Here is a 23,284-nt window from a genome sequence, read left to right on the forward strand (position 1 = left end):
GAGCAATGAACTGCTTCATAAAGCAGACAAACACAAAGTTCAGTGTGAAGAAGATACTGAAGTTTCAGTTTTCTCTGTCTGGCCCACAGCCACCAACACCAACCACCCAGTCAGTGGGAATAAAGGTATCTGAGTAGGGATATCCAAGACCAAATCCCTTTCTCAGGATTGCAGCTCCCTTATGGAGCCTGCTCAAATAAAGAATATTAGATAAGTCATCCCATTAGATAATTCTCTCTGTTTTGTTGTGAAGTGAAATAGGACCTGATCAGCCTGTTGAAGTCAGTGGAAAGACTCCCATTGATTTCAGTGGGCTTTGGATTAGGTTCATAGTTTAGTCTGTGCCAAGGTTTTAACCAGAATCCTAGTACTGAGTGCCAGCAACAAACTACCAATGATGGAAAGGACGGCGTCAAACACCAGCTGAATGGCTGCACTTCAGTTATGGAAAAAATATGCCCCTGAAAAATGAATGGTATTAAAATGATTTCTGCCAGGTGGACTTTTTGTTGTTAATATTTAAGATGGATAAAAAATATCTAAATAATAAAATTAGATCTACCTCCTAGTCAACTTAATCCCAGTTATTCTCTTTCTATCCTTTTTGTATGTAAAGTATCAAACAAACAGCTATGAAGATCTTAAAACAAGGTTCTATGGATGATAAGAATGTGAGGCAAAATTAGGGACTCAGATTAGGAAAAGTCTTCCATTGTGCAGTATGTGTTCAGACTTGCCAGGATGTTTGAGGCAAATATATATATGTAAGGATTCCCAAAAGGGCCAACCAAAAAGATGTATAAAAATGACATTTTCAGTTTCAAGTGTTTTTCAAGCAACACTAGAGCACAATTGGTGACATCTGAAAAATAATACTTTGCAAATGATATAGACCTTAATGCCAAATAATTATTTCTGGCATTTGTTTAAAGCAACTAAATCAGCAAAGCTAACTCTGGAAAACTTCTGCTGTGATTTCACTACAGCTAATTTTCATAATGCTTTTTAGGAAATCGTTACATTTCATAATAGGTGGAATTCATCCCAGCCCTAAGGGTCACAGAAGACCCTATACACCACCTAGGCCCCATTTTAAAAAGACAGGCTATTTATCAGGTACCTTAAATCCCCTAAGGTAGAATATAAAGAGGCCATTGAAGAATCAGAGGATTTAAGTGGTACACAGGGCCTTGTACACAGGGCCATCAACCTGTGTAGGCATTTGAACCACAGTAAATTTCATCCTCTATATAGTTTTGTGGCCTGTATACATTAATTTTAATGGAAATCTGCATACATAATTTTATTATTTATAATTATAATAGATAATTTATAATAAACATAAAAATAATTAGCACTATAACAAATGCAATCTCCTGAGTTATACAGTAGTACTCCATTAACATACTGAATCATTTGCAACTGATGATGGAAATAGAATGCCAATGCACAGTATTGTTACTCTGGAAAATTCGGGCAAAAGGTTGACTGTATAATGGCATCCAGGGTACTATTTTATTGGTGTCCCTGGTAGAAATGTAATGGCTGGATTGATAATGGACTTGAAGGAACTGTGAATTTGAGACAGTGTATTATGATATAAATTGTATGTGCAACAGTATCAAGCTAAATGACAGCTTTAATTCCAAATTTCCTCGTTTTACTTGGTTTAAGGTAAGCCCTTAGGGCTACATTTTCTAGTGTTGTGCACTGGGATTTAGTCTTACAAATACTGTTATTGTTAAAGGAAACTGCATATATAATTCCCTGTGCAACACACTGCAAATAACTCCTTAATGTTACTTTAATGTCGTTTCTTTGGTATTTAACAGTAATAGTTTTGGAAGCCAAATTTTTCCAATATAATCCACAAGTGCCCTTATAACAGGGACCATTTTGTATTGAGGTTGAATGCAGTATAAGTACAGCAAAGTTGCCGAAGCATTATCAGGGAAAGAAGAGTTAAAGTGGAGTATATTTATTTTTAGAAAGCGTACTTTGTTCATGTGTTGTTAGAGTGTCTGTACACTCTTAACATTTTATATCCTCAGCCAAACTATAGATTATATGGTCAGGAAGCAGTATAATGCCATGAGAAGGAACTTTTCAATGATTGTCCTGCTACATACAGAACAATATGCAACTAATCACATTGTTTGTGCTCCTTTGTAGCATCTTGCACTCTTTTTTGCATGCTCTACCTCTCACGCTATACAGAGCCAGTCTCCCTTTTAGAGAGATAATTATTAGAGGATATTTCTGAAGATCCCAGATGAACCACTTAAGAAACATAATTCATAAATAAATAAGGACATTATATACATATACAATCTTATTCTCACATACACTACAGCCCCTTTACGCTGATCTGGCAAAGAGGCCTTAAAGTGGGTGTAACTGTAACTAGAGCAGTGTAAAGGGCTTCCATGTAAATGAGAAACAGGACCATACACTCCATCTACTATGTGCATTTATTTTTTGTGTTTATTTGGATTACTTTTAAGAACTGGATAATTAAAATAAGGAAACAAACCTCTGGGTTGCAAATCAATGTGGAGAGAAAAGACATCTGCAAAAGAGTAAGCCCTGGTCTACACTACAGACTTATGTCGATATAACTACATTGCTCAGTGGTGTGGAAAATCCACACCTTTGACGGACATATTTATACCGACCTACCCAATGGTATAGACAGCACTATATTGACGGCAAGGCTTCTCCCGCTGACATAGCTACTGCCTCGCAGGTAGGTAGTGTCTTTGCTAGGCACAGCTACTCTGCTGCAGATAAGCTCTAAGGCATGAAGAGGTGTACTAGACTGCAAAGCAGATGTCCAGTCAGTATCATGCAGCTCAGTATCAGACAGCACAGACACTGTGATCAGTACTGCCACTGAACTAAACACGAGGCAAACTGCGGACAGACTATCAGGAAAGCTGTGGAACATTGTGCCCTAACACATTGTTCAGCAACAAGTGTCAGGGGCCCAGGTACATGTAAGTATGTAGCACAGCATTTCCAGATTTGTAACAGACCACACACATATACTCACTGCACATGGCCACTGTATTCCTTTCAAGCTGCTGTAACCTGCTTGTTTCTCTAGGGCAGTGTTTCCCAAACTTGGGACGCCGCTTGTGTAGGGAAAGCCCCTGGCGGGCCAGGCCGGTTTGTTTACCTGCCACGTCCGCAGGTCCGGCCGATCGCGGCTCCCACTGGCCGCGGTTCGCTGCTCTAGGCCAATGGGAGCTGTGGGAAGTGGTGCGGGCCGAGGCACGTACTGGCCACCCCTTCCAGGGACATAGTCTGCATTCATGAGCATGATATCTGAGCACCTTGCTAGTCTGCACAGGTGAGGTGGGTATTCATCTGTACAGGATTCTCCTGTGATGTAATGCCTGTTGGCTGTTACACCACTTTGCCAGGGGCACATTTCACTGTTTATCACAGTAGTGCTGAGGGGCCTCAATCAGGGATCAAGGTCCCATTGTGCTAGGTGCTGTACAAATGCATAACAAAAACATGCAACCAGCTCTTACAATCTAAGGAAAGGGGTCATGATTTTCAGAGGTGCTGCTTTTTACTATCTGTTAGAGAATCCCTTTTGCAGTTATGCAGTGATGCGACAAACCAACATGTAGCTGGTTTTCTCTTGCACTTGACCTTGTTGGGTTCTAGTTGTAGTAAATTGGGCCCATTTACTGCATGGCATGGAACCAAAAGAAGCACGTGTCCCTTTATCCTTTTGAAAATTCTTACCTGTGCTATAAGAAGAAATTCAATTACAGTAGTGCCTTATATTACCACTTAGATTGAGCTGCATTTTCCACTAATTTTAAAGAATATTTGGTACTGCTTCAAATTCAAGTATATTCACTGCTGTAGAAGAGTTAAGTACAGATCTGTTTTTGCATGTATATGTTAGGCTCAATAAAATAATAGCTTTCCCTAGAAAAAGTTTGTATTATTTTTAATTACTTTAGTAAAGTTATAAAAAATTGTGTTAAATACACAGCCGCATATGCATGAACAATTTTGTGCTTGTGTTAATCTATTTTTCAATATACCCTCTTGTCTCAGAAATTGTAGAGCACGGGTAGTTAATAGGTGGACCGCAGGTCAAATCTGAAGGGCCAGATGTTTTTGAATGGACCCCAAAATCTTTTTATTTACTTAATATTATCATTATTGTTGCTATTTTTTTAATTATTTTCTCTGGAGTCTGGACTTTGACTATACCATGACCAAGAAATTTTGACCTTGACAAAAAATAATTGACAACCCCTGTTGTAGGGATTTATAAATTCTCCTGTCTGTCTACAGTAAGTGCAGTATCATTTGCAGGGCTGCCGGGGGGGGGGGGGCAAGTGGGGCAATTTTCCCCAGGCTCCGGGCCCCACAGGGGCCCCCATGAGAATATAGTACTCTATAGTATTGCAACTTTTTTTATGGAAGGGGCCCCCAAAATTGCCTTGCCCCAGGCCCCCTGAATCCTCTGGGCAGCCCTGATCATTTGTCAGTTTTGTTTTGCTCTGTCAATGTGGCATGTTGATGAGTACAAAATTAATAAGTTGAACCTTACTTCAAACATAGAGTCTTCACTTATTATTTTAAAATCAGTGTATTAAGAATTATGTTCCTTCCATTTACATATAGAATCAGAATTTGTTATGGTAACTACTTTAGAAGATCATTGTTCTCGCCACATGTTTTTTAAAACTGTAACAGTGACTTGCATAATCTTCTAAGGCAGCATGACCTGGAATACAATTTTGTGTGCCAGGTCACACTGGTTCATAACTGGAGAAGAATGGTAACCATTTGGTATTTTCAATTACTCTATTAGGTGATTCTGTCAAGATAAAAAAATCACAGGCTCAAACCTTGCCAGCTCTGCAGTTAGTTTGCACCATGCTGTCAGGACAAATCAGCCCTGTGGGCATTTCCCTAGTGTAGGGTGGTCCTCCAGTGGTGCAGAGCTCATATAATGGCTCCTATGCCACTTCCACAGCCTCTGGCCAGCGAAGTGGGTGGGGATAGGGAAAAGGTGTGTGGCTAGGTGCTCTGGTGACTCCTGGGTTGCATAATACCCCCTCTTGTGGCAAATGACAACTGATGTGATTTCAAGCAGCCTGAAGGTCAGCCTAAATTATACCATGGGACCAGCCCAGTTCACATCTGGCTCAGTATCACAGAGTGGAAAGAAGGCTTTAAACCACATTTGGCACCCCTTCCTGAACCACGCGGTGCATTTTTTGGTTGCAGCCAGGGATTTGCCCTCATATATTTAAACAAAATTTGTACCTGTGTTACTAACAGAGATGGCTCCAAGCTATATTATTCAGACTGGTGTGGATTTCAAGCATCCCAAAATCTGGGGGAATTCTAATGCAGAATTTTGGTTTGGCCCATCATAGAAATGGGACTAACTGCAAAATTCAGATGGACTCACATTATCCAGATTCCTTATAAATGTGGGAGCATTTGAAGCTAAGATTTTGCACCCCTAGTTATTAACAATACCACAAACAATTACAACAAATCTAAATAATCAATAACACTATTGATTTACCTATCTCATAGAACTGGAAGGGACCCTGAAAGGTCATTGAGTCCAGCCCCCTGCCTTCACTAGCAGGACCAAGTACTGATTTTGCCCCAGATCCCTAAGTGGCCCCCTCAAGGATTTAAACTCACAACTCTGGGTTTAGCAGGCCAATGCTCAAACCACTGAGCTATCCCTCCCCCCCATTTCACTGAGCTTGGCCAGAGAAACTATAACCACCAATTCTCGTATAGAATCTACTAAAACAAAAGGGGAATATTTAAATATAATATTCGTGAGGAGGAAAATTTGTTTTTTTTAATTGATGAAAACATTTACATTCTTATGTATGAATAAACCTTTTTAATACACAAAACTAGAAATTTGTCTCTAAATGATGGGACTTACAAGAAGACTACATATAGTTACTACTGTATAACTTATATTTCAGTTAATTGTTTGTTAATTTCTGTTACACAATTTTTTGACAATTTGGTGGAAATTCGTAGAATTTTGTCTCCAGTTTTGAAAATGTATTTTATTACATTAATGTTATACAATTTACTGTACAGAATTCCTCTTTGAGTATCCATGGCTGCTGGACTGCTTTATCATACCTATGGCACTGATGTTTGGCAGTGCAGCAAATATGACCAGAACCACAGTATATGTGACCTTTTTGGGGAGGGGGAGATTTTGTTTTTTGTTTTGAATAATTTGAGTGTAGGAAATCAGATTAATGTGTGAATAAATGCAGGTGCTTTTTTACAAGGTGATGGGAATTTGTACCCTCTATTTATACACAGGTAGCAATTTTGCATAAAAACGCAAACTGTTTCTAGAGTGAGACACTTTAAACATGAGGCCTCAGGTCACCCCGTGCAGTCTCATGGGAGTAAAGATCAACAGCTCACTCTGCTTGTCGTTATAAGGACTTGCTTTTTGCATTGTCCTGTTACATTTCTGGCAGAGACAGCAGCTCATACACCTAGCTATTTGTTACCACCATTTTCTCATAGCAAGATCAGGTCCAGATCACAAACCCAAGAAAACTCTTCCAGGGCTCCTTTTGGCCCAATGTAACCTTTTAAAAATAACACAAAGGCATGTTTAGCTAACCTGATTAAAATAAGATACTACCTGTAATAATTTTACCACAAAAATATACTGGATGAGTCATTTATCAATACAACTGGACAAAACTATTCACTGGAAATAATTAGCCTGTTTTCAAATGTGGCTGCCAAAATAGTCTTTCAAAGTCCAATCAGCCAATCATAACTTTTAATTTAACTACAGTGACTTTAATTGGATGAGGATAACAACAAGTGGCTTTTGGGTGGGACATCTACTCCTTATTTTAAGTTCACAAACTTTTTGCACAGAAGTGGCTTTGTAAATAAAATCCATTTCCCCAAAATCTCATGATGAAAAATTATGTGAAACACATGGGCAAACCACTCTCCAATTTAGTACAGCTCTATTTATCAGACAATAAAAGTTCTTAAAGGTATATTCTCCCACTAAATCCCCTTTAGCTTCTGAAAAAACACTTAGTAAATATATTGTATCAGACAGGCTTGCTACATCTACCGTCACAATACTATGAATTAAACTCAAGTCAGAGTAAAACAGCAAAAACTACACAAGCCTCAAATTGTTGAGATATCTTTTCCCCTAAATCCTATTTTGACACGGACAGATATTTCCACATTGTGTTGGTAAGTAGAGGAGCTCAGATACTACCAGTGGTAAGGACCATATAAGTACCTTGATAGGTAAGATACAGATAGTAGTAAAGCATCATTGCTAGTAATTTTAAACTCTAGCCTCATTACCTTGACCCATTAATCTGATTTGGGTTACATTCCATCTTGATGGTGACTCTAGCTGGTGGTTGTGATAACCAGTCTTGCTGGGGGACACGCGGACTCATCTTTGATGTCTGCCCATATTCGCTGGAAGAGGAGGCAGTCATCTCTGTCTTAGTAAGGTGTGGCGTTCCGTAGGCACACTCAAACAAGGACTGGTCTTCGCTTACTACTGATAATGCTTCCTGAAAACCAAAGCAGAGAAATCAACATGACACTGTGTCAGAGAAGACATACAGATACAACAAAATCCCTTAAGACAATGGGATAGGTCTCAAAAGTCTTGTGGGGTATACACATTAATTGTTTGTCTGCATGCTTATTATTATTTATTTGTATTACAGTAGCAGTTATAGGCTAGGGCCCTATTGTGCTAAGCACTGTACAAACCTATAACAAAAAGACAGTACCTGCCCAGAGAACTTACCTGTTAGACGTTTCCAATCAGGAACTAAAATGCACCATGTCCAAGCTTTATTAACAGTTCAGAAAAAATAATGGAAAGCTAATGACTAAATAGAACAAGGCAGGAGTAGCAGTGAACTTAAATCTTTCACTTCCAAGGCTTGAACTTACAGGCCAGATTCTCAGCTGGTGTAAACTGACATACCCTGCACTGACTTCAACAACTTTACACCAAATTATGATCTGGTCCTTGAAACTTCTACCCTTGGAATCCTGGTGTCTTCGTATCCTGGAATTCTCATATACCATGAATGGACTGGATGGCTTAGGGGATGTGTAATGGAATACTGAGCCTTTATCTGTCCAATAGGTCATTAGATCACCTCTGCCCCAGATTAAGTGACCAAAAGTCATTATTGTCTGCTCTGTTTGGAGGTCTTTCTGAAATGAGTAAATGGTCTCTATTCAGTTGCTATGATGAATTTTTGACATCAGAAAAGCTATCATCACAATTGACAATTTTTTTGGTCTCAGTAGAGTGGCCAAGGATTGGAGACGCCTGGAAAATATACTACATTCTTGCCCTCAAGGTGCTTTCTAGGTAATGATTCAGGCACTGTGATGGAATGAGTGTGGTGGGGAAGCATGCTTTGCCACTGTGCTTTTCAGTAGAGAAACAGAGAAGTTCAGTCTCCTGAGTTGTTTAACTAGCATCTTTAACCAACAATGAATTAACTAAACCTTTAACACAGAAATTAAAAAGCCATCTTTGGAGAAAGGAACGAGTACCATGCATTAACTCCCCCTGTAAGATGAATAAGGTTTGGTTTTGCTGACTCCTTGGGAGTTTCTCTTCCTTCTTGCCTATAGAATTAGGACCAATTTCTTTCCGAGATAATACAGTGATGGGGAGAAGATATGTAGCTGGTTCCAACCTCTGTTTCAGGGATCCTGCTCTTCCTATGAGCAGAAACAAAATGCAAGCCAGCCTAGCACTTGTTGCTGGCTGCAGAATAGGTGCTAACCAGCTGGTGGGCTGGACACCACCCCTAAACCACAAATCACACCCGCTTGAGGCTGTGGCATGTTGACCACCCCATTAGCCATCTCTCTCTCTCTCAGAACGCTTCCTCAAGCAGTGTGTATAGATCCTACTTTGCTGCATGTGTGGGAAGAGGTTCTCTACAGTCTCTTCCCCACTGTGGTGACAGCCCGGTTACTGCACCTTTATGGACTGCAACATTCTGGGTGGCAGAGTTCAAAAGATTTGTCATTTTGAAGGCAGCTGCAGCTCTAGTTAGTTGGAGACTGAACCCGGCAATGAAACAGTGCTGTATGTAGCTTATAAGCAAAGGCTGTCTCTCTTACTGTACCTTTGCAGCTAATGCTGTTACTTTATTTCTTCTTGTTGTTATTATGAACTAATTAAAGTCACTATAGCTTGGTTAGAGGGCATAATTGGCTGACAAGATTTTGGGGGACATAATACCAACTTTGTGCACCCGTGCGGCCCAGGGCAGGTTTGAACCCTTTAGTGCCAAATTCTGCTCTGGCTGATACAGAACTGAAGAGCGCAGATACTGCCCAGTGGGTCCTTTGCCCCAGTGATCAATGGTAGGCTAGCCCAGGATTCCAGGGAGAGATCCAAGGTACCAAATGGAGGTGATTGCTTGGCTGATCCTTTGGACATTGAGCAACACACAACCCCAGCCGACAGCAGCATATGAGCTACCCAGCTAGCAGTTCCCGGCCAATGGGAGCGTGGAGCCGGTGTTTGGGGTAGGGGCAGCGCGCAGAGCCCCGTGGCCCCCCCACCTAGGAGCTGGACCTGCTGGCCACTTCCGGGGCACAGTGCAGAACCTGGACATGTAGAGACTAGCCTGCCTTAGGTCTGCAGCACCGCCAACTGGACTTTTAATGGCCCAGTCGGCGGTGCTGACTGGAGCCACCAGGGTCCCTTTTTGACCAGGTGTTCCGGTTGAAAACCAGACAACTGGTCACCTTAATTTCTGCTGGGAAAGTCTGTGGAGGGCTCCAGCCTACATACTGTTCCTGGAGTGTGGGTTATCTGCTGGGGCCTTCTGCCCTCAAAGCCTGGCTCCACAGAGGTTGGGCCTGAGGGAGGTTCTGAGGGAAAAGGGTTGTGATGTCCCTTGATGCTGAGTCAGTTACTAAATTAGCTAGGGATCCTTAAATCCAAGTTTTTTATTTTCATGTAACAAAATTTAAAGTAATAAAGTTACTCGGGGAAAAAAATATTTTGTTTTACAAAGTTCTGAATAATTTTCCATGAAAATATACACACCCCTGACCACGTACCCGCAGCACTGAATGGACTGACATCCAGTGTCTGAGACTGTTTTCTACCCGCTTCTTTCGCCTCTGCTCCACTGAGGAGTCAGTACAGGGACTAAATAAGAATAACACATTATGTAATGTTAACTTTGGCAATACTGATTACTATAAATATGTATAAGAAAGTGTGAATTATACAAGAGAAAGCAGAAGCAAAATTGCAAATATGGCAAGCCAGGATGTTATTATATATTGCTTACAGATTAAGCTGTCTTCAGAAGTGGCATCAAAATGCCACTCATTCATTTTATTTACTTAATCTGCCACCCACAATTGAATAAAAAAACATGATTTATTCAGCATTAAAACAAAACCTGGCTCTAAATAACATAAATGAAGACAATTTTGGACTAACTATAGAAAACAAATGGAGATTGTAAAAGATGAGCTTTACTAAATTTGCATATATTGGGATAAATAAGTGCAAAACAATACTATCTGCCTCACATCTTAATTACTTTTCAATATGCTATCAATGCACAATCTAACACATTATATCATACAAAGGGGAAAAAAAGTACATATATTTCAACTTTGTGTGCAGGTTATACTGACCACCAGAAAGACTATGCCAATTAGTTAGGATTACAGTGGATAATTGAGAGACTGGGACAAAAAACAAACAAACCCACAAACAAACCCAGGAGACTGAGTCTAGCTTCATATGTCAAGAAAATGTTCAATTATAGATGATTTCCAAGGAAAACATGCACAACTCACTATAGGAATTCCTCATCTAATTTAGTAGTCTATACCCCATCTTGTGATTTAGCAGCCATTACGTTTGTATAGGGCTATGGAGGCAATGTGGGAATATCTGTGTTTCTGTCATCTTCTGAGACTGGCTGCTGGGTTACCTGATGTGGAGGACTTAGTGGCAGAGTGAGCTCTCCGTTACAACTATTCAACCTTTACTGGCTCCCTTGATGTTTTCCTATTGAGTCCTGGGTGACACCACATGCCTCCTCTCTCCATTGGGAAGGATGTAGGGACAGAGGGTGGACAACAGAGTCAGTCTTATTTCATCTCTGAGCCAGAATAAGTTGCAGTGGTTGACAAAGCATTTCCATGAGTCTGTGGAGTCAACATATGTAAAAGCATGACCTAAAACAGACTATCCTTACTTCCTCCATGACTCATCATCTTTCTCCAGCACATCAGTGGGGCCAGGATTTCACCCCAGAGGTCGATGGGAGTTTTGCCATTGACTTCAGTGGGGCTTGGATTTCACCTCTGGAAATATGCAATATGCTTAACTGCCATTCCACTACTCCTCCCGTCTGCCAGGATTCATGCAGTCATACTCTCTGCCATCTGCTTCTTTTCAAAGTACAGTGGCTGCAATTGAAATTTCATGATGTGTCAACAGCTACCACACAATTATATCTGAGAGTACCACAGCTTTTCCCTGTACTTTAAGATACCTGTGGTACATGTGTGGGCACTGTGTGGGGAGAATTGGCAAATACTGACTTTTTAATGGCTTTTGTTGTAAGCTTAAACCCTATGGTGGTTTGAGCAATTAATGGCCAAAGGCACTTCAGCATTTAGGCCAATCCTAGACACTGCAAAGACGAAGCAAAACCTAACAATTTAAGGATGGTTCACAATAATAAGAGAGACAGTCTTATATTAAAGACTAATATTCGTACTGTAGGAAAATACAAAAATTATATTAAGAAATATGGAAATTGTCTCTTGATTACATAAAATCTTCTGATTCAATAAGCAATATGGTATATAAAAACAGACAGTAAATAGCCTTTAACTCTTCCTCCTACACTTCTGCCCATACTATCTATCCTTGATTTCCCTCTCTATTGACTAAGACTGTGATCCTGAATTTTTATGTTTTCTCCATTTGTAACAAGCTCTATAAATGACCAAATAATAGTCATTAAAACATTATTCACTGTCAAAGAAGTTATTTGGGAATAGACTGTTTATTATTTAATCAGGTCTAAATTGCAATGAGTAAAAACGACTTTCATATGCCATTCACCTCAATCATGAAGGCTAGGAAAGGAATACTCTAACTGCAATTTCTCATATTTAACATATTTGATATAATATACTTTGCCATTATTTTGCAAATACAAATGTAAAGTAAAAAACTTTAAAAGTTTAAATGTAAAAAATTATTAAAGAGTAATGTAAATAATTCATTGCAGACTAGACTGTGCAACCTTGCTTATATTGGCGAGCACTTACTCACACAAGTTGCCCTATTGTAGTTAGCTGTATGTGCTCATCAATGTGAATAATAGTTGCATGATCTAGTCTTACATGTATTAATACTGTAACCGATCAACAAAATGTAATTTTGCATATGAATGTCAGTTATATTTCTATTAAATATTTTCATTGCTCATTTTCATGCTAATTTTTTTCACACCCATATGTTGTTACCCAACCAGTTTAGCAGCTTCAAGTAGGTCAGTGCGGTAAAGCAAAGTAAATATTAATATATTAGTAAACAGACCCATTAATAGACTTCCTTTAAACTTGCCAAGTTTTGTACCCTTATGGGAACAGCTACAGTAATGGATGGATCATCTTCCTGGATTTCATGACACCTCAGAAGTTAAAGCTTTCAATTCCAGTAACTAGTGGTTGACATGACACGGCATGAAGAGACACATGCTATCATGGCAGACAGGAAAGATAATTCACATATGTGCACAAAATATAATGCTTTGATAAATTATGAAAAATAAAATTCCTATTAGACAAATATTTTCAATTTTTTGGGCATAAATTTCTATGAGAGTATCACCAGCACAAAAGAAAATACATTTTTCACAGAGAGTTTTTTTTTCTCCGACTCCACAATACTTGGCTTCTTGCTTCTCCCTTGGACTTTTTGTTCTAGAGATAAAAGCACTAAATGTTTTTTCGTATTTGTATTTGGGTTTGGTTTATACTTTGCTGATAAGTGAAAAAGACAGAATAACAGACTGACAAATAACTATAACAATAGATACAGTAATGGCTTTAAAATAGGATAAAATAATTAGGACAAAGATGTTTATTTAATCAAATGCAGGATTACTTGGCCTGGAAAGTAGAATATACAGGACAGATGACTGAGGTACTCTACATTATGAAGGGTATATACAAACTGATCAATTCCTTCTTTTACTCCAATCTCAAAAATTGAGGACACAGTGAAAGATTTTTTTATCCAGTAAAATTTAAAACCAATAGAAGAATATACTTCTTAATGTAGCATACCATTAACCAGTGTAATCTACTAATGCAGGAGATTACTGAAAAATATATTGTAGCAGGATGTTAAATGAATTTGGATAATGTTCTGAAACAATGGTATTATCTTTATACCAGGTACAGAACGTACCCCTCTTTGTCTGAGACTCATTTATGCAGTCTGCTCCCATATCATCATATGGTAGACTGTTCAACATTCCAATAACATACTAAGGGCCCAGTCCAACTCCTATTGAAGTCAGCTGTAGACTTTCCATTCACTTTGATAGGAGTTGGATCAGACATAAGAAAAGGAATTCTTAATATTTAGTTTCACTCTTTCCTCCCATTTTTTCCAAATATGGCCATGATTCGGACCCTCTTTATTACAGGTAGAACAGATATCCTAGATCTTTTTTGGCCCCTTTAGCTACCTGAAATCTGTAACGAGATGATTTCCCAGTCTCCTTATGTCCCAGAAGAAATGTATTAAATCGTTTGAGCCTTTTCTTGCAACACAGACCTCCAGAACCACAAATGAATTTGTTGCCCTCCACTGTACTTTCTCTATAACCTGGTTATCATTTCTTAAAGTATATCAGCAAAATGTAAATAATATTCCAAGTGCAGCCTTTTTTAGCCCCTTAAATAAAGGAACGGATTTCTTTTTGCTTTTAAATGTATTGACTTAAATACATAAACTTTTTATGGCCCTATTTTCATGATATTCCTCACCATCACTATCAGTTCCTTTTCCCCTCATCTAACTTGAATCCATATTATAATGCTTATTTATCTGGATATTCCCAGATGCATAAGTTTATATTTCCCAATGTTGGAAATCATTTCCCTTGCTTATCTAAACACTACAGTTGGTCGGAAAATGGAATTTCTGTTTTGCAGGAAATTCTGACATTTAAAAAAAAAATTTTTTTGTTCTGAATCGGAATAGTTGAAATATTAATTTTTTTCACAAAATGGAAATTCTGAAAAAGTGACAGAGATCTAAATTTTTCATTCCAATAATGTCAAAATATTTTATTTTGACAATGTCAAAGTATTATAAGACCATAGAAAATATTAAATATACAGAATATCAAACAGAATATATGAATATAGTATATTATATAATATAGTATATTAAAGTTAGTATTTTAATATAATGTAAAATTCTAAACTAAATGAATCAAAATAATAAAATCAATATGAAACATTTCATCTATCAAAACCAAACATTTTGTCACTATCAACATGAAAAAGTTGAAATGATTTGATTTGACATTTTCCCAATAAAAATGTCACCATTGACATGATCCGGAGAAATGTTTCAATTTTGACAAAACTGCATTTTTCGATGGAAAACTGGTCTGTCAAAAATTTCTTGACCAGCTCTGCTAAATACTTCCTGTTGTTCCACTCTTCACTGTACTAATCTTCTTGCTAATATTTTACAACATCTGAAGATTTGGACAAATGTTTCCGTAGCTCCATTTTTCATGTACTAATGAACACGTTAAGTAGGCTTTGTCCCTGCACTTCACCTTATGAAACCCCATGTTTGCATCTTCTCTCCATTCCCCCATCCGTCTATCTAGTAGAATTTATAGATGGTTTAGGTACAATAGTGATAAATGATGTATATGAATTCAAAAACATACAGATGTATGTGAAGAGTCAGTTCTCCTTCTTGCTTGAATGTTTAAGAGGATCTAAAAAGGAACCTTCCAAACCTTTCAAAGAAGCTTCATGTTTAAGAGCCAGACAGCAATAAGAGATTTCTACCCAGCCAATCTCTATCTTCCCCATGCTTAGTCGACACTTGACAGTGAAAATGAAAACGTTTTCAAATGTTGGGGCAGACGCTCAGTTACTGTAAATTGGTATTACTCCACTGATTTCAATGGAGTTACATCCATTTAACCTGGCTGAGTATCTGGCCCACAATGAGTTAAATATCAGTTTTCTGAATCAAGAGTCATTGCGTGAAACTGTGGTCATAAAAATGAGTCAAATAAAGATCAGACCATGCTAGGATAAGAGCACACAGTACAGACTAATGTAACCATTTCAGGTGATTTTTAGCAAAGCTTTCAGAAATTCATCGCTCCATCTTGCTACTTTTATTGTGTTCTTTTACGTACATTCTTTTTTAAAAAGTTTATTCCACAGCTTTAAGAAGCAGCTCTCTGGGTAGTAAAGCTTCATCTCAAACAGGCTAAAGAATGTCATTTCTACATTGCAACAGATTCCATAGGAGGGGCAAGTGGCCAAACAGTCAATGATAGCTCACCGAACATTGGGCAATCTTTCAGGCTGACAACTCCACACTATTCAGGTCTGAAATATGCAACACAGGGCGCTAGAGTAGAGCCCTGTGCGGGACTATATTTTTAATCCCACTTCTGTCCCACCCTGCAATACCCACTCCCACTCAGTACCGCATTGTTTCTTGCATTTTTATCCCACTCCCACCTGCAAAAATCTTAGATGCTGCAAGATTCCCCCATGCTGCTTTAAAACAAAACAAAAGAGATTGGTTAATATATTATATATATCAATTTTACCACTAAAAGAATAAAACAAATCTTGTTTAAACCACGTAAAACTACTTTAACTCCTGTTATAATAGACATCAAATCTCTTTCTAGCCCTTGCTTAAATTTAAGCATTAAAACCTTTATTTTAAAAAAAAGAAAAATTGCTTTACATTGCTGAAATTATATTTATGACAAACTGATGAGAGATTTAGTGTTTTCCCGCAATTTCCCACAGTCTGTTTTTTTGCTCACCCAATCCTGCCCACAACAGAATACATTTGACCCGATCCCTCTATTATGGTAGCAGGTCCTGTGGGACCCGCAGGATCCCAGTCCCACTGCAGGGCTCTACACATGCTGAGGTTAAACTGTTGAAGGAGTTTCAGCCCAAACTTGCAGCCTAGTTTATAGCCAAATCTTTGAGCCTTGAATTCATTGCATCAGGCAATAGTAAGTGAAACGAAAGTGTAATGATTAATGCTGAAACCTTGCTACAGCTTATTAGATCTTGCCATTCTTACAACTCTATTCTGACCATCCTCAAAAGAAGCATCATCAATAGATACACAATAGGCTGTAAGGAATACGTTGGGAAAAGTTACAACCTAAAATGCAGCCACCTGCTTCTGGAGTTTCAGCACACATCTGGAATGTGTTTTACCCATACACCTCTGAGACTTGGATTCATTAGATCAGACTGAAATCCACAGATTATATTCATGAGAGTGTTCAGGAACAACAAAAAGCCTTGGCTAGTACAAGATAGGAAAGACAAATGTCATCCTCACCTCCACCCATGAGAATCTTATTACCAGTTCAGTTAACATCCGCTATCTATCTGAAAAGGGCACTTGGGCAGTCAATGGTAATCCGAGTAAAGGCCTGGTGCGGCCACTTATCTAATATCTTGACCTCTTGCTGGGAAAAATACAAAGGATATTTTGAAAGCAAGGGAGAGACACCGCTACAGTCCCACTTGTAAATAATAATAATGAAAATAATAAAATCCAATCCTAAATCAAAACAAGTTTATGAAATTTAAGGCCAGATTTATCTAAGAGAAAAAGCCCTGGGCAGGTGAGATCTGATCCTGCAGCCCTTCTTATGTGAGTCATTCTCTTGACTTCACTGGAACTAAGATTGTGGATAAGGGCTGAAAGACTAAACCGAGAGGTTTTATATTTTGTTTTGTAATGAAAATATTGTTTTTTTCTAATTACTAGAAATGCACAAAGCTTCAGTATAAATTATCAGAGAATTTTATTGTATAGAATATCATTTCCAGAACATCAGCAAGCCCCATTTTTGCCAAAGACACTGCTACACATGCTTTTGTCTTAACATTTTCTCCATGAGATAATATTTATAGCATCAGGCATTCATCTATAGATCTCAAAGTTCTTTACAAAGGAAGACAAATATCATTTATACCCATTTTAGAGATGAGGAAACTGAGGTATAGTGACCAAGAATCTGGGACTAGATGCTAGGTCTTTCTGACTCCTAGCCTAGCACCCTCTATTGGGCCATTCCATCTCCAGTGAATAGAGACAACCATATATCATCCAGGAGATTTGTGGACAAATCATCTCCATGGATCAGAAAGTCTAAATGATCGCCTGACTTAAAGATCTCCCATTTCATAGTGCAGTGTTCCACAAACCACCTAAGAATAATTGTAAGTAACATATACATTTTTAAAAACTAAGGTCCCAGACAAGAATTAAATTTCACTCATGCCATGCTCATCATACAACATAAACATTGTCTCATAAACACAGTGTACAGCGTTATGTTTTCTTATAAGGTTATACAGCAGTCTTGTTCAGCTACAAAGATTAAAGCCCCAGTCCTGCAACTGGCGTGGGATGGGCAGACACCTGTAGAGCCCAATTGATCTCTTAGCATGATTTCAATAGGGTACCCAAGGGAACAGGGTTCTGCTCACACAGAGCAAGTGGCAGGATCATAGCACAAGGCATTTCATTAGGTCTCTGACAGGGAGCTGACCTCAGAATTCACAAGACTGTGGAATAGGCATCCCATGATAAAACAAGACATTCTTCCAGATATGCACAGGTGGATCTAGCACCTTTATTTCTTCCACACAAACAGCAAGGTCTATTGGTCAATCCTTAATGGCTCAGATAGCTCTAACCTTCATGTATTAATTGGCCACTTTGCTATTCAAACAAGTGGCACACTGCGGCTTGGGACTGGCTCAAGTTTGCAGTGGTTTCATCATTATCTTAGCTACATAACATCTCTAATGTGGGAAAGGTTTATGGCCTTGTGCACTGATGTCTATGAGAACAAACATGTTTCCTATACAAAAAAAAAATTGCTGATTATTGAGCTATTCTGGCCAAATATCAATGACATGACAATGGCTGAATATTCAGATGTCGCCTGCTCATCTAATTACATGATATTTCAAGAATAAGAACTAAAAAGTATAGAATACAGCAGAGAAATAAGGGGCAGGTCTTATCTTATTACCATGGATTATAATAGTTATAAAGATACTAAACAGAAAAATTAAAGATAAACATCTCAGATCCTGAACAGAAAAATTAGAGTGAGATTTTCAAAGGCAAAATGAGAACTAGATACCCAACTCTCATGACTTCCAATGTGTGTTAGGCACCTAACAAGTTTTTGTTCCTTTGAAAATCTCTCCTTTATGGAACAGAAAGCCTAAAATCAATGTAGTTAGACTGGTTCAAATCTGGAATAACACAATGATCAATCAGGCCCAGAATATTTATCACTAAACAATCAGGTCCAGACAAACTCGAGTGCCAAAAAATACAATTGTATTCTTCAGTAGTCCCATTGTATATTGTATATGTAACATTAAGAATATCACGCTTTGAATGTTTATTTTAATACTTCCATATTGTAAAACACTGTAACACTGAGGCATGTAGGGCTATTTCTTTAAGTGATTTAAACGGATTCCTATATTCCTTTTCATTCTGATATTATTCTCAGCTATGAACTTTGAAAGCCATCAAACTATTTTACTCTTCAGCTTTGTTGATAACTTTAAGGACTCAAAAAAAGCTAAAGAACTGAGAGTACTTGGATCAAAAACTCCTTTTAATCTGTCGGACCAGTGCCAGCACGCTGCCTCTCCCGCACTACTCCAGCATTGGACCTTATCAATATGAAAGAGCAGCCAGCCTTCTACTTTGTTAAAAAGTGCAAACATCTGTTTTTGTCTCAGTCTTCTTTCAAGCAAAGATTTGTTTGGCAAAATGGGTGGCAGGTTTGTAAAGTGGGCCACAGCCCAAAAGGAAATGAGCTGAGGCTGCATGCCACACTTGCTAAGAACTTTCCTTGCTATTAGATCAAAATGATATTGTGAAATTTAGTCTCACAGCCAAAATAGCTGCAGCACCCTATACACAGACATCATTCTAGTCTTACAATCCTATTCTTTCTGTGTGTCTATACTGCATCGTTGGAATAACAGGTAGCCTCAAGAACCTAAATACCATGTCGTGAAGAATTGTGTTTTATCAAAGCTACTCATCTCAATATGGAATTACAGTTTATATGTGAATGCAGTTTGAGTCCTTGTGTTTTTGGATTTGCAATTTATTTACCCCGGAAATCTCAAAACAAAGACATCATGTGATTTCTTGTATCTTATTTAAGATTCCAATGAAGCTGATTAAGTGAGGAGGGGTTCCAGAGACATGCGCAAAGTTACATAACATTGCAAACATTAACAACTCTTCTTCCCACCACTTAACCATAACCTACGGCCACTTATTATATCCACAATGGGTGGGATCCACAAAGGGACTTAGGGGCTGCAATGCTGAGCATCATGGTGCCTACTTGTAGGCGACTAGAAAATCACAGGAACAACACTGTGATCCACAAAGCCTGAGTTAGGTGCATAGGGTCCCTATACACTGAATGGGGAGAGGTAGGCACCTTAGAACGTGATCTGCAAAAGCCAGTATGCTAGGTGGGGGCTGCCGAAGGTAGCCAATGGTAGATGTTGATGAGAGAGGTGTGAGCTAAGCCCTGCCCCTCTCTCAGAGATAGGTTTCTAAGTGTGGGCTGCAGGGAGGCACCTACCTCTGCTTAGTGATCCACAAATGGAAACCAGCTTGGAGTCAGACAGGTTAGGTGCCTCAGCAGTTTCTTGTAGGAATGGGTTAGATGCCTGCCTCACTCTGCACAAAATGGCCAGAGGAGGAGTAGGTAGTGGTGCCTACCTTATAACTTTTAACCCAATGACTATTTAGGTATTTATCCAAAGTGAAACAGTCATTAGGCCAGAGAGAGAGAGAATGACTCTGTTGTCCAGTAGATGGGAAAGAGATGGAAGACCTGGGGGGCCAATCCTTGCTGCAATCACTCTTTCATTATTTATGGAACAGCTTCAACAGGAGAGATGGAAAAAGCCCTAGAACAGATCATTCCATAGCTTAGTGGTTAAAGCACCTGCCTGAGAGAAGGAAGACCCGTGTTCAAATCATTTCTTCCCTTCTGGCAGAGAGGGGAGGAATTGAACCTGGGTCTCTCCCATCCCTGGGGAGTGAGGTGGGCACCTCCCTCTGTAGTCAAATTTTGAATTGGACCGGATCTGGTAGGGGGCCTCTGAGCCTGCCTACTGGATTGGGGATCCTTAGGCGGCTGTCTATTTTCCCCAGTTCATGACCATTCTGGGGATTAGGTAGGAGAGATGTGTCCAGACACCTAGAGGGAGACAGCAGTGCACTTGCCTGGGGCAGAAACACAGATGCCAAGGGAAATTTTACCCTGAAAAATTAGGCGCCGTGTAAATTTAGGCACCTACAACGTTTGGGGGGAGTGTTGTAGATTGCAGTGGAGCTACCATTGGGACACACCATCCTAGACCAGCAATGGGGGAATCACATACAACACTGCAAAGGGAGGTATAGAAATGGCCCTGAAGTATTCTCTAAAACCAGAATGAATTTTTTAAGTGGGCCCACTGTATACAGGGCCGGCTCCAGGCACCAGCCTGGCAAGCAGGTGCTTGGGGCGGCCACTCCGGAGAGGGGTGGCACGTCCAGCTATTCGGCGGCAATTCGGCGGAGGGTCCCTCACTCCCGCTCGGAGCGAAGGATATCCCGCTGAATTGCCGCCGCAGATCGCGATCGCGGCTTTTTTTTTTTTGGCTGCTTGGGGCAGCCAAAACCCTGGAGCCAGCCCTGACTGTATATGTGCAATATGACTTCCTGTCATGATAGCTTTTACAGTGTACAGCCTAACATACCTTCCTACAATAGTTTGTAATCAATATCTTAATTTGTACTTAAGTACATTTAAATTTTGTCTTTTGCTCTGATCAAATGAATATTAAGTTCAATGCTATAACGGTAAGGCCCTGATTCAGCCACAGACACAATTATGTCCCAATAGGACTTCAGCACATGCATCAAGTTAAGCAAATGCTTAATAGTTTTGTTGAATAGGTACAGATTTATGCATGTGTTTAACTGTAAGCAGTGCTTTGTTGAATCAGAGCTTTGGTTCAGTACAAACAATTTTTTTTTTAAATGTAGCGAGAGTACAATTACAGGGTTATCTAAAGGATACAACTGGGTCTGATCAAGTATTACATATATGACTAATTAAAGAGATCTGACTTATAATATATTGTAGCATACATGTAAAAGAAATAAAATGTATGTGTAGATGATCACTGCACCAAAAATGGATATGAATAAACCCCAGCAAGCTGTGCATATTTGTATCCATAGCAGATTTAGACAAGCATAGATTAGTTGAGCTTCTGATGCTTGATATAGTCAGTTAGAAGAATTGTCTGCAATTCTGCTTCAGGACGTCTTACCATTGCAACATCACTAACCTCTATAGTCAACAGAAAGGACCATGTACTGCTTTAGACTGACATCAGTGATTCAGTTGTGGAATGAGGGCAATACATAGCCCAGAGCATTTAGATATTTATATTAGAGTAGGAAACATTAAAGGTGCTTCCCACCCCACCCCCAAACTCAGGGCATAATGGAGACATTAGAAATGTAGTAAAACTAGATGACTAATAGTCATTTGTATTTGAAATGAAGCAGTATTCAAACAAAGCTTAAGATACTTCAAAAGAAAATACTCTGATTTGTTTATCTTCCACTTGTTTTTATAAATGCCACAGAAAATATTGTATGTTATACATTAAAACATACATCTGGGAGGAATGCAATCAGTTGCTCTTTTATTGTTTCCCCAAACAAACCCATTTCCTACAAGCTGTTCCCATATCTTTTGTGCCATATCCAACTTCCCAGAAAAACAGCAGGAAAACAAAGTGTGAACTCAAAACAACCCATTTCCACAGAACAATGCACTATACCAAGAAGAGAGGGGGAAAATAAAACAAAAACAAAGCAAAACAAAAACCCTGCTGTTTTGGTACCACCAAGGGACTTGAAGAAAAAAGGAAGGAGGAACTTTAAAAGTCACAAAGAGGAAGAGTTGTGCAACTGCAAATATGCAGTAAGCATATTGCCAACTATTTCAAAGGATTTGAGGTTTCAAAATCATCCAGAAGCTTAACTGATTTTCACCTTGGGTTTTAAGGTTCCAGGAACACCTTTATATGTCCAAGAGCCAGAAACGGTTGTATCATTTTATACAATGTACAAGTCATGATTTCAATTGCTTCAGTATTGAATGTAAACAAATGCAGTTTATGCTTCCAGCAAGAATAAAAGTTCATAACACAAAGTACAGCAAACGACACACATCATTCTATAAGAAGAAGAATACAGAAAAAAATAATTAAGTTAATTTATTTCCTGGATGAACTGTGCAATCTTTGAAGTTAATGAGACTCATTTAAACCAGGAAAACCCAAGCACTGAGCTCCTGCAGGTATTGTGCACATAGTTCACGGAGACACGCCTGGTAAAAGCCAGTGACAAATATCAGTGTTGTCTCTGTCTCCTGTTTCCATATCTGGGTTGCCTAGGCCATAAAAACAGAAAATAAGGAACAGAACTAAGTGACCAAGTATTTTAGGTGCCCTACCCAAAACAGTGTTGCAAGTCAGAAGACACCATTTTTAGAACAAACTTGGCAACCAGTGCCAGCACTAGGCATAAGCAGACTAAGCAATTGCTTAGGGCCCCGAGCAGCTCAAGGGGGGGCCCCCTATTCACTTTTTAGTATGTGTTGTGAGGGGGAGGCCACAAAAATATTCCTGCTTAGGGACCCCAATGAGCTAATACTGTCTCTGTTGGCAACTATAATACATTTTCCCCATTAATGAATCTGTACAATCTGAGAAATGACTTGAAGTTGAGCCCATTCTGTTCTTTCAGTTAAGAAATGTGGTTGATATTTGTTTTCTATAG

At 39.0% G+C, this 23,284-nt stretch overlaps 1 protein-coding gene across 2 annotated transcripts in view; it reads right to left on the minus strand.

Annotated features, from left to right (window-relative positions):
• The window catches only part of ERG (ETS transcription factor ERG), a 45,106-nt gene extending 37,508 nt beyond the window's left edge, over positions 1 to 7,598 (minus strand). The window contains exon 1 of one of the 2 annotated variants that reach the window (XM_065410974.1): positions 7,384 to 7,598. In XM_065410974.1, coding sequence (XP_065267046.1) covers positions 7,384 to 7,523 — 140 coding nt within the window. In that variant the 5' untranslated portion in view covers positions 7,524 to 7,598. The remainder of the gene's footprint in view (positions 1 to 7,383) is intronic. The other variant, XM_065410966.1, reaches the window with a different exon arrangement.
• Between the last annotated feature and the right edge of the window lie 15,686 nt (positions 7,599 to 23,284).

Source organism: Emys orbicularis, chromosome 1 (genome assembly GCF_028017835.1).
Source record: "Emys orbicularis isolate rEmyOrb1 chromosome 1, rEmyOrb1.hap1, whole genome shotgun sequence".
Classification (NCBI taxonomy): domain Eukaryota; kingdom Metazoa; phylum Chordata; order Testudines; family Emydidae; genus Emys; species Emys orbicularis.